This window comes from Molothrus aeneus, chromosome 3 (genome assembly GCF_037042795.1).
Source record: "Molothrus aeneus isolate 106 chromosome 3, BPBGC_Maene_1.0, whole genome shotgun sequence".
Classification (NCBI taxonomy): domain Eukaryota; kingdom Metazoa; phylum Chordata; class Aves; order Passeriformes; family Icteridae; genus Molothrus; species Molothrus aeneus.
This window is the reverse complement of record NC_089648.1, coordinates 64,816,645-64,829,242: the sequence shown is the minus strand read 5'-3', so window position 1 is coordinate 64,829,242 and position 12,598 is coordinate 64,816,645. Positions and strand designations below refer to the sequence as shown.

General features: G+C 40.8%; 1 protein-coding gene and 1 long non-coding RNA gene across 3 annotated transcripts; both read left to right on the top strand.

Annotated features, from left to right (window-relative positions):
- Positions 1–591: 591 nt before the first annotated feature.
- On the top strand, positions 592–4,466 carry LOC136554808 (uncharacterized). The gene is made up of 3 exons (XR_010783384.1): positions 592–752; positions 3,141–3,347; positions 3,967–4,466. It is a non-coding gene; the product is annotated as an uncharacterized lncRNA (long non-coding RNA).
- A 1,135-nt stretch (positions 4,467–5,601) lies between these two features.
- CALHM4 (calcium homeostasis modulator family member 4) lies at positions 5,602–9,784 on the top strand. Of its 2 annotated transcripts, XM_066545795.1 has the most exons (3): positions 5,602–5,907; positions 7,475–7,715; positions 8,489–9,784. In XM_066545795.1, exons 1-3 carry the CDS (start codon positions 5,900–5,902, stop codon positions 8,891–8,893), a joined length of 654 nt encoding a protein of 217 aa, XP_066401892.1. In that variant the 5' UTR covers positions 5,602–5,899; the 3' UTR covers positions 8,894–9,784. The 2 variants fall into 2 exon arrangements, with proteins under 2 accessions (XP_066401892.1, XP_066401891.1); XM_066545794.1 differs by lacking the exon at positions 5,602–5,907 and having other exon boundaries at positions 7,158–7,715.
- The last annotated feature ends 2,814 nt before the right edge of the window (positions 9,785–12,598 follow it).

Genomic DNA, 12,598 nt, shown 5'->3' with positions numbered 1-12,598 from the left:
ATTAATTAAAGTGCTATAGCCCTCTGGCATGTGGTCAGATCAGTGCTGCTTTTTGTCTTTAGCCTGTGGAAAAATAATAGTGAATACCAATAAAAACAACAGAACAAATCACACTAGCAAAGTAAGAACAGCTGGGTGGAAAGTTCTGCTTCCTTTGCATCATAAGTTTGGAGTTTAATCAGCGTTGCTGTTTTAAGAAGTCATTGTTCAAAATCTTAAGCAGAATCATTTTCCAAACTCATTTTAGTGATAACTCTTGTTTAAAGAAATATTCTACTCTTGGCCAAATTCTCAGTAACAAGTTTTCAATGGAGTAAATGGATGTCATACAGGTCCTATATTACTTTGCTATTATTGTTCAGCAAAAAGTCTCTGTTGCAACAAGAAAATTACCTCAGAGAAACTTAAGCATAATATATCAATGTAATCGAATTTATCAGCCACATTTGCAATCCATTGGAATACTTTTTGTCTGTAAACTTAGGTATATTAACTGTAATTTTATTACACTCTTCTATTTGTTTTTCAGTGTAGACCCTCTGTCCTCTTTTCAGAAATTGATACAACATTGTCTTAAAGTCTTCAGGAATTTTTCCACTGCCCTGTTCCTGTCAAAAATCACCATTCGCCATAGAGAAAGCCCTAAGGCTCTTAAATCCTGAAGAAATGTTTGTTTGGAGTCAAACCATTCAAGCATAGAACAGAGATCTCCTTCTCTCTGTGTTTCATTGAATGGCTATCTAACCACAGAGGTATGTAAACTTACCTGCCATTTACATCTTAGACCATAAACACTTGAAGCACTTAGACTTCTGTTTCTGAGCAGATTGCATTCTCAGAAACTTTGTGCCCCTCTCTCCCAAGCCTGTACAGAATCCCAGCAATAGGAATAGCATCCAAAAATGCTGTCAGCAGTTCTGCTCTTGTACTACCAATCTTACCCCCATCCTTTCAGTACTTTCAGATGGTTCAGAAATAGGAATGTATAAAATGCATCAATAAAATAATAAGCTACCCTTGCTCCATGCACTATTTTAATAACACATTACAAAAATGTCTTACTATTTTGTGGTTCTCCTGCTTTCTTCCTGGTGACCGAGACATGCTGCTTGTGTAAGTCCTGATGTATTTGATTGTCAGTTTATATCTTTTCTTCCTCAAGCAGCACAGTCTTCTCTCAATCCTCTTTCTCTTCTCTTTTCTCCTCTCTGCTCTTCTGTCTTTTGCATGAGATGTGTTTGCTGCAGTCTGTAATGCTGCTGATGCTCCTCCTATTCTCTGCATGCACTGAGCCCTTTGGGAGGAATTTGACTGGCAACAGATCTCCCACTGTCCACAACAGAAATAATCACTCTGCCCATAGAAATTGTTTGTAATCAAATACACAGCTAGCACAAATGGGAGGTCAAACAGAACAGGTCTTACATTTATAGGGACAGTAAATTTATTTTGTTGTTTCTATCAGACTTTGGTGTTTGGAGAGCTAACAAAAACTTCAGCTCTAAAGGATAAAAACACAATTGCAAGATACTGCTGTACAAGGGAAATAAAAATTGATTGTTTTCAATCTAAAGAAGCTATAGTAGTCTGCCAACTCTTACTGCTGTAGTCTGGAGAGTTAATATCTGCCTAAGTTGGGGAAGTGTGGCTTTTAAGGCACTGCTACCACCATGTTCGTGTAAAGCAGCCAGGGCAGATTGAGAGATCTCAGCATCCCAGAGGAATAAATTCTGTATCTGTACAGCTGCCAGCTTGTGCAAATGGCACTTTCACTAACCATGTTCCTAAGGGGTGTATAGAATTATTATTCTCTCATTCTTAACCTTTTATAGCCCCTATTTCTTAATATCCTTGCAATGAACATCCAGGCTTAGTTCATCTATTTTCCCCTGTGGTAAATTTGGCCTACGTGGTAGTTTTGATTTGCAATGAACTTCAACGATGGTCACTGGTGAATTTAGAAATTAATCAGGTAGTTGTCATTCCTTATAGGACTTACCTGCACATACATTCCAACTGAGTCTTCTCAGGAAAGGAAGTAAAAATATATGGCCTCCTCTGAATGCCATGCTGTTATTTAATTTCTGTTAACTAATAGATCCAGTGCTAGAATACAATTACATATATTTACTGATACAGATACACAGAAGGCATTCAGATGTGATTAATTTGAGATAAGGAAGATTATTTTAAAAATGGTAGTTGAAAGTTATGACACAATTTAACCAGGAAAAATAAGGATTTTCAGTTTTTTCTGTGTAAAACTCAGTCATCCAAATTGCTTTTATTTCACACAGAATGAACTTGTATTGACAATTTTACAATGTAATTGCCTCTTCCATTTTTTTTTCAGGTGCTCTTCTGACCCTGTAAAACCTTATTCCATTTTATAAGTGAAACAATTGTCGGTACTTCTCATATCTAAATTTTAATACATTTTAAAACTAAGGCATTACAATTCTCTGGATAGTTACTTGCATTTCTAAACTGAGATGGGTTTGTTTCTCTGATTGTCTCCAGCTGGTGACAAGCATCAAATATGCCCCACATTAGAACAGTAATCCCATATTCCACAAGAAAGTGTGCTGCATTACATTAAAAAAAAAAACAACCTGTAAAAGATTATAATTAGCATAATTCAGCTTTAGAGAATCCACCACAAAGCACTTAAGACTACTCATAAATGAGCACAGTTCTATTTATGTGGTTCAGAATATATATGGATTAATTACTTCAGCCTGCATTATTAATACCATAATCATGAGGAACCTTGTGCACCAGACAGTGCAATGGCAAGGACGCATCAACATCCTTTGAAAAATACAGACATGCCCATGTGCACACAAGTAAATTTACACATATATTGCTGTGTATTGAGCAGAATGTACTGCATTTCAAAAGGTTTGCACATTAGTAAGAAAACAAAGCTGAAATGGTGTGTCCAAATAAACTGGATTCAATGGCTCCAGTGAGGGAACAAGTCCTTGGTGGACTGTCTTGCAGCCCTGTGAAAAGAGTAGAGGTAGGCACACATCTGGCACCTGTTTTAATCCTAAGCATATACTTCCTAGAAGTAATCCAAGGCAATTGGAATAGTGAGAAAGTGGGAATCACCCTCCACCTCCCTTTCTGTTTTTCAGGTGAGAAATTTAGTGTTCAGCCCCAAGGTGAGTCTTCACAGGGCTTGAGCATTAGACTACATCAGTTCTCTCAATTCCCATCAAACTAAAAACCAAAAACCAAATACAAAATATATCCCGAAGCTCAAAAGCACACACGAAAGCATGCATCAGCGCTCTGTCTCTTGCAATGGACTGCCTATTATGGGAAAACTGACACCTGCAGAGGTAAGTACATGATATGTGCAACATAGAAGTAAATCATAAATTAGATATTGCCTAATTAGAAAGCCCCCCCAAAAAAAAACAGTGAAAAAATTCTTTGAGCCAAAACAAGAATGCAATAACCACAAAAGGTGAGTGTCCAAATTAGTAAAATACAGGATCAAGCTTTCGTTTGCTCTCCATTTTTCAGATGGATAGACCTTGTATTAAATTTTCTCTGACAGAAAATAGAATCACAAGAAGATAAGTGTTGAGGATTTGAAGCTATGTAACTTGAACGCAGGTTTCTCATATCACACGAGTGCTTTTACTAGGAGTCCAGTGTAGCTGCTGCTCTTGCCACGTTTCCAAGTAAAGCAATGCCATTGCTGTCACTTTGCTGTAGTGCCCTGGGAAGCATTCTCAGTTTGACCTGCTGAAACTTCCTTGTTTAGGCTATGTTTCTCAAGAGGGTGTTTTGACATTTGAGCGCCTCCTTTCTGCTTTCTGCAGGAACCTAAAATCTCATAAATTTACCTATAAAACACAGCTGAATTCTGAAGTGAAATATGTAAGCTTTAAAAAAATCATTAACAGATTTCTATCCTTCCCTAAACATAAAACTTGTTATTTTTTTCATCAGTGCTTGTCCTAGTTATGGGACAGGAACTTCTCCAAAGGTCAAAAAGACCATGAAAATTACTTGTCAGCCTGCATCCAGACCATGACCTGGCAGCTCACAGGACATGGGCAGTGCTCCCTTCTACTCCCACAAGAAATCTGTCATGCAGGTGCTTTCATATCATGCTTGCTAACATGCACAGGTGGGCTTGACATCCATGCAAAAGAGCTCAAAATGCAGCTAGAGGGGCTACAGAACATCGGCTTTTTGACTGCAAACTCAGTGGTGAAAACACACGACCAGGATTCAGTCTCCTCCTCCAGACTTCAGATGGAAAATAGAAGATCACTTCCCTCTTCCTCCTTAACTTTGCCTGGCCTAATAACAAAATTCTGGTCTTTTTTTGATCCAATAAATATCAAAATCCTCTCTGTGGTGAAACTAAGCACAACTGGTAGAACTATGGCAGGAAAGTTGGAGAACACAGCTTCTTTGCAGCACAGTGACATCTCATCACTAATAATAACTGAGCTTTTGGAAGAAAGAGATGAGTGAATCAGTTTTTACTAGATCATGTGGAGAAGGGAGCTGAAATCTCTCTGTTCTGCCATGGTTGCTTTATTTCAATAAAAAAGGAGAATAAAAATTGTTTGCTGCGTATGGGAAGGTGAAATCTGTCTTTCAAACATCATGTTCTAAAAGAAATTACAAATGATTCTCACTCCTTAAAGAAAAAATAAAAAATCTCTCCTTCTCATAAGAGAATTTACTGGCAGTGAGTTCAAGCTGACAGAGCCCTGCAATATGAAAAGGAAAACCATGACTAAGGTTTGTCCATGGATCCTATTTGCCTGAGATGTCAGCTATAAGCATCTTTTTGCCTCATAGGCCAGCCAGCTGTCACCTCAGGTAGTGATATTTTGGATTGCATCCAGTCCTAATTCTTCCTTGGAATTGGACAAAGAGCCTAAATGTCTACCTCAGGACCCTGGGTTCCTCTGCAAAGGCAAGTACTTAAAGTTTGATGTGCCACCCAAGCTCTTAATTGGATCCAACCCTGTAATTTGTTCCATAATAGGATGACCCAGCAGGATCATTTACAGCAGGCAATGAAAGCAAATGCCAAGGAATGAAAATGCAGAAGCACAAAGTTGTTGTATTGATTGTATAAATTGCCTCATTCGACAGCCTTAGGCTGACTATTAATATTTCAGTGTTGGATACCACTTCAGTTTCACATCTAATGTGTTTCTTGAGTAAACAAGTGATGCTTGGGAAAGCCTTCCTCCCTTATAAACAAAAGACACAGGTTCCAAAAGTAATCTCAGAAGGAATCAGAGATTTTAAAATGAACTGAGGCATAACAGAAGACTTTTATAAAATAATTTTGTGATAGCCTGATAGGTTTATTTCACTGTTTTTTTTTTCCCCAAATATAATATCACTAGTACAAAAAAAAAAAGTTACTGAAAATCCTGTGTAACTGAAAGAAAATGAAGGTTTAAAATGGCAATATTCAGACAGCTCTATTGTGCTTTTACTCTGTCCAAACAACTAAGGAATGTAACAAGTTCCAGAAAAGCTGTGATAAAGTGCTGCTGGATGTTTCAGCATGTTTCTGTACTGCTTTTAATTTTGTCTAACAGCATCACATTGTTTGAGAGCCAGTTACCAGCAAGAACCTCCTTCTCAGATGGTGACGGGGGACGAGACAAGCAGGTGTCCACCCTAACAGTGCCCTGGAGGAACAGGGTCCTGCCTAGTGAACAGGCAAGGCATGTGTAACATGCCATCCCTGTGTGCAACAGCTGCCATCCAGGCAGACACCACCAAAACTGCTGTTTGAGATGAAATTTATTATTAGCAACCCTCTCTGCAAGGGGAGAGAAGAGGCTGTGCAGACACTATTATACCACACAACCAAGTCCCCCCATGCTGGAGATAGACATCTGTAATGGGAAGGTAAATTTCCCCATAAACTTTCTGGCTAACTTTTACCTTTTTCCTTTTCTTGATAAGAATGTTTATATGACAGACTGTCAGACTTTTCAGTACTGAAACACAAGTATTTGCATGTTCAGATCAGACTAGGTTATGCAATGCGTAGAACTACTGGATAGTGTGACCATAGAAAAAGTATGATCCAGAGAAAATCATCAAAAGTGAAATGTTTTCAATTTTTCAGACCCCTGCTTAAGGCGTGATTTGTGAGAGATGCTAAGAGCTCAGGTCATCTATCCCAAGATACAGAAACCAGCTGTGGAAACGCTTAATTGAAAAATTTTTATCTCTGTCCATGGAATAGGACTGACTATACTTGCAGAAAATCTTAGAACTGTAATCACAAGCACACTATATAAATACCAGCTGGCTTGACATTTTGTGAATAGCAGATTTTATATATATATATATATATATATATATATATATAAAATTAAAAAAACAAAACCAAAAACCAAACATCAACCCTCCCTCCCCCGGAAAAAAAAGATGCCAGCTTCTTGCCACCTAGAGGTGAAACGCTAAAATCCTCATGATCCAGCAGCTAGCTACTTCTCAGACTCGTGTTTCAACAATTAATTGCCTGAGAACTGACATCAAATGCAAACAGCACTGGGATTCCAAACATTGTGCAACTTACAGAATATCTTATAAATTTATTTAAAAGTGGAAGCATTCTCTTTTTTTTTTTTAATCTGTCCATTTGCCAAGGATTTGTTTGGATGATCTTTTATGAAGAATAGCTGGAAGGCTCCTTTTTTTTTTTTTCCTAGTTTCGTGCCACGTTTCTTCTAATTACTCTTGATTAGAAAACAGCTTAGCAATTAACCCTGACAGGTTAGCCATCAGTTTGATAGCACTTTATGTCATCCAAAAGGTAGGGGGAATTTATTGTTAATTTCAGACAATTAGCAATGGGCTGGCAGAGCTCACAACAGCCTGAAAGCTCAATTTTCCAGAACAGCTGAGATAAATCACTGAATCAATTAAAACACATCAGTGAATGTCTGCAAGCATACTTAAAGCTAGCAAACAAGCCACTGAAAATTAGTGGGAGGAGAAAGACTAGTAGGGGGTTTTTGGGTGTTGTTTGGTGGTATTCATTTCAAGCTGTTGGTGTTTATTCTGCTCTGCCATCGACACTAGTTAAATATAACTAAAAGCTAGTATTGACTTAAATCAAAAGAATCTGGTAAAGAATAGGATCTAAAATGACTTTCCTTCCAAAGTGGTTAACTTTTCTAAAAGGCAAAGAGGTTGTTATTGCTAATGCAATAATTGCAATATTGACAATTGGTGGGCAGCAACTTTTCTCTTTTTTCACGTTCAGCTGTCCCTGTCATGTTGGACAGAACCTTATCTATGGGCTGGCTTTCCTAGGAGTGCCTGCACTGATCCTTCTGATTGTTGGCTATGCCCTGAACAACCAGACTTGGAGGCTTGTTATGGGCAAAAGCTCTCATTTTGAGAGGGAGATGTCATCAAACTGGCTGCTGAAATGCAAACTGCTCTGCTTTGTCCTGTGCAGCATCACAGGGAGGGCACTGGTTGCTCCAGTCACGTGGCTTGCAGTCACCCTGATAAATGGCTCTTATTATATCTGTGCTGTGAGCGAGTACGTCCCTGTGCATTACTATGGAGCTGCTCCTAATGTCACCGCTGCTGAGCGCAGCAGGATCTTGGCTACATTTCCTTGCGGGCAGCTGGTTCCTCCAGAGCTGGCCCGGGCGAGAGATGAAGTGATTCTCCTCCTCCGATACCAGTCACAAGTGAGTAACTCCTGTTGCCTGTAAACTTGATGGTAAGGGGTGAAGCTAATCCAGCAGGCATAAAACAAGATCAGTGTCCTCTGCCTTGAGTGCTAAGTCTCCATGTATTTTGAAGTATGTTCTTTTCTTTTAAGTGGAACTGAACTTTATACATTACTATATCTGCTTGTCCCATTTGTTACCTGCTGCCTGAGGACATATTCTTCCTTGTGTAGTATCCTGAAAAATAATACCAAGTATGACAAATGGAAGTTCAAGAGCCAGGGAGGGTATGAAGTTTCTTCATTAAAACAGAAGAAATGTGACTAAGAGGCCCAGACTGTGAGAGCTTTGTGTGAACCCATGTAAAATCTTGGGGTTTAGATCAGACTCAATTCTAAAAGTTTGCATACTGGGTAAATAATAGGAGAAGCAACTTCTCTGAAGCTGTTATTTCAGAGAAAACTGTTTTTAAACAGGCTATCAGCTAATATAGTCTAGGACCTGTGTGGCCTATCTTATAATAATAATAGCTGAGAAAGCAATAGTTTTAAATCTGCACAACAGAACTTCCTTGAACTTCAAAAGGAGTAAGTGATCTTATGACATGGCTGCCTCCAGCAGGCATGGACTGGGTTTGGTGGTAACAGATGCTTTCCAGGCTTATACCTTGTTACTGCTATTATTTAGGAAAAGCAAATAAAATTAATCTTACGGATTTTCTGGTGCTCAAAAGTTACCACTGTATTTCCAGGTCTAACAGTTATTTTCTTTTTTTTTTTTCTTTTGGTAAGGTGGCTGGCTGGCTTTTGATTGCTGTGGTGGTCATCACTGTGTTCCTTTCTTACTGCCTGGCAAGCTGTTTCTCCCCGCTCAGCTTTCTACACTTCAGATACTGGAACAGCTATGTCCACAATGAGCAGGAGCTCTTTGATGAGGCAACAGAGCAGCATTCCAGGCTCTATGCCATGCAGAATGTAAGGAAGTTCTTTGGCTTTGTCCCAGGAAGTGAGAATGTAAAGGAAATTCGTATCCCATCTCTCAGGGAGTGGCAGGCCATTTCTGGACTGGCCTTTCTGAAACGAGTGGATAAGGAGCACTATGATTACAGCCTCCTCCATGACTGGGCACTCAAGGAGCGTGCAAGTGGAAAGTATCTGAGGATTGATGAAGATCCTGGGATCATAACACAGCTTTGAAGACCCCACAATACTTTGCAGAAAAGCAGGAATCTGTCTAGCTCTATGTCTGACCTGAGCCACACTGGAACTTTCCAATACAGTATAACATTGATATAGAAATTATGTGAGCAAGTGAATCTTGTTAATGTAGTCCATCAGCACCTGCTTACAGGTGCCTTTACTGATGGTGTTTTGACTCCTGTGGGATGTGGTGATCTATGCCTAGATCAGGGTGGGCTATTTCAAGCTTCAGCTCTCTGCTTTCTAATAGTTGTACTGAGAATGTTATTTACAAATGCTTTTAATTTTTTTTCCATTAAAAGGATTTTTAAGAGGTAGACCCTGATTGGATCCTATGAATTGGTCCATTCTGTATGGAGCAAGGGCAGCTATCCAGCTTTTCCTTAGTGACACCTAGCAGAAATTACTTATTTCTCCTCTTCTGCTATTTTTTTTTTTGTATTATATAGGTAATCTACACTGAGCTAACTACTAGTTAAGTCTGGGGCTACTTGTAGCATGCAAGAAACATATATTTTATCATCAAAGGCTGAGTTTAGCTACAATGATGAGAGAACTTTAAATTCTGATAAGGAGAAAAAATCACTGAGGCACATGGTGGAGGTGTGTAACACATAGTAGCTGTATGAACAAACACTTAACATATGGCAAACTGAGCTGAAATGTATTCTGGCTGAAAGCAATATCAAGGTCAGTCTCCTATTTGGAAATACTTCAAAATCTCCAAGGTGTTTGTGTGCTTGGCTACTGTACAAATAGCAAATGAGGATGGGAAAAATCTCAGTCTGTACAGCAGGGTTTGCTTTGCCTCTGTAAACTTGTAATTTATACATATTCTAGGCCCATGAAAATGACTGTGATTAAAAACTACTTAATTTTGTGAAAGAAGGCTTAATGATGTTTTTGTGTTAAGTCAGTTTGGTATGATGTAATATTACTCATCTCCTCTCTAACCTCCTGTGCAGATGTTTCTAACTCTAAGTGGGAGGGAAATGCATGCCATAGTTTTTTTTAATGCTTCCTGCATTGCCTTGCCATGTACACATATATATGTGGGCTCCAAAGCCATATGCTACACTATAGGATGCTATCTTCTCCTAATAAATGACCCCAGGGGCTTTAAGTGGAAAAATCTAATTATTTAGTACATTTTATTAGAAAATGCAGGAGTCAGAACTGCTCTGTCCCTCTTCTCCTCATTAGGATAGAGGAAAGAGAATATAAGGAAAGTATCATGGGTTGAGATACGGACAAGGAGAGATCACTCAGCAATTACTGTCAAGGGCAAAACAGACTCCACGTGGAGGAATTAGTTTATTTTATTACCAATGAAATCAGAGTGGGATAATGAGAACTAGTTCTTAAAGTACCTTTCCCCACCACCTTCCTTCTTCTGGGCTCAATTCCACTCACAAATTTTCTACCTCCTCCCCTCCAGTGGTGCAGGGGGTGTGAGTGAATGGGGGTTGCAGTCAGTTCATCACATATTGTCTCTGCTACTCCTTCCTCCTTGGAGGGAGGGCTCCTCACACTCTCCCCCTGCTCCAGCATAGGGTACTTCCTCCCAGGGCCAGTCTTCCATCGACTTCTCCAGTGTGGGTCCTTTACAGAAGCTGCAGTTCTTCATTAATTGCTCCAGTGTAGGTCCCTTCTACCAGGTGCAGCCCTTCAGGAGCCACCTGCTCTGGGGTAGGTTCCCTGCAGGGTCACAAATCCTGCCAGCAAACCTGTTGCAGTGGGGGCCCCTTTCTCCACAGGTCTTGCCAAGAATCTGCTCCAGCACAGGCCCCCGGTGGGATCAGAGCCTCCTGCAGGCACCCACCTGCTCTGGTGTGGGTTCCTCCAGGGGCTGCAGGTGGATCTGTTCCACCAGGGACCTCTCTGGGCTGCAGAGGCACAGCTGCCTCCCTATGGTCTGCTGCAGGGGAACCCCTGCTCCAGAGCCTGTAGCAACTGCTTCACTCCTTCCTCACTGAGCTTGGTGTCTGCAGAGCTGTTCCGCTCACTCCTCTCTCTAGCTGCAATTTCTGTTGCTCAGGGTCTTTTTCCTCATTTCTTAAACCTGTTATCCCAGAGGTGCTGCCACCATTCTGATGGTGCTCAGCCTTGGTCAGCAGCAGGTCTTGGAGCCAGCTGGCATTGGCTCTGCAGGACACAGGGGAAGCTTCTGGCAGCTTCTCACAGAAGCACCCCTGTAGTGCCCCTGCTACCAAAATCTGGCCATGCAAACCTAATAAAAGGTAATGGGGCTACATTGTTTATGTCAACTCCTTAGGAAACAATGTACCTCTGGTAGTAAACACAACTTCTGGTTTAATTTTAAAAATATTTGGTTTTTTTTTATTTGAGATGGAACACTGTAATCTGGAATACATGCAACTGATTTGTGTATCTGAAGCTTTTGATAGAAAACCTTTATGGTGATGTCTGGATCCAAATGACAAAAACCTGTGGTCTTTAGTCCATGTGAATTCTTTCCACTTCTATTACTTTACAGCACTACTGTAAAATGATGCAATATTTGCAGTTAAGAGTAACCTGTAAAATTATTTTTATATATTGCTCACCTGATTTTTAAATTTGGCTTCACGGCATCTGATTTTGTCCTGATTACTATTTGTCCTGTATTTTTCATAATGATATGTAATTTAAAATAGAGTGGAAATACTGTCACTGTGAAGTCAGCCTGCCAATATACTAAACAGACTATCATTTTGTTAGTATATATTAATCCATAGTACTACAGCTGTAGTATTTTAAGTTTTGGGATATTTCCCTTTATTCCTCTCCTCTTTGAAACATGTCATGGATTGGTAGTGAAGGCACAGCTTTTAAATTCATTCATGATTACAGACAACTCTGAGTTGGTACAGTTAAACAGTCAAACGCTGCTGAAATGAATAATCTTACCCAATAATCCACTTGGAATTTCAATTTACTCACTTGCGAATTATTGTCTTTATGCCCATGGCAACTTTTCTGAAAACCTTGTGCTTATAAAATGTATCTGCGGAAAAATTGCCAGCCATGGGGCCAGGAACGAGATGGACCTTACATCTACTCTGTGTACCATGTACCCATCAGGGTCTGCTGTTGTTTAACCCTCGTCAGTCTTAAATCCATCCTGGCAGGTAACCCCAAAGCATGGCAGCTCCCAGTACCGTTAGCCTTGGTGACTCCTGTTCTGCACACGCATCATGGCAATGCCGCCGATGCGATGGGACTCCTGAAATCACGGTGAACGTTTCCTGGGAAGTTTGCAGGCGCTGTTTAACTTCAAGGTGCAAATCACCAGCTGCATCGAATAAACTTCCAGTTTCTGGCAGAAATGGCATTTAGCTGCCTTCACGGTACCCTTACGCACTACCTGGAGCATCGCATTTGAACCCCCTTCAGTTTGCTGATCCCTGTAAATTTTCAAGCAAGAACGTCCCAGAGTGAACCGTACCATCACTAGTCTGTGCAACACAGGGACTGCGGACCTCAGCTCTGCCAAGGCCGCCGCTCCCGGGAGGGGCGGGGAAGCAGCGCGGGCTGGGATCCAGCAGGATCCCTCCCGCACGCCAGGTACGCTCCGTCCTGCCCGGAGCTGAGCGCTGGAGCTGACCGAGCAGCGGGCACCGCGGCTGTGAGGGTACCGGGGACCAGCCGGGCCGGCTCTCCGTGCGCGGCCTCCCGCCATGGCAGCCGCGCCGCCTCCTT

Bases quoted from the DNA above. Each gene is read 5' to 3' on its own strand.
- CALHM4 (XM_066545794.1), top strand. From the start codon at position 7,158: ATGACTTTCCTTCCAAAGTGGTTAACTTTTCTAAAAGGCAAAGAGGTT. The intron at 7,716-8,488 runs GTGAGTAACTCC...TCTTTTGGTAAG, and splicing joins TCCTCCGATACCAGTCACAA to GTGGCTGGCTGGCTTTTGAT.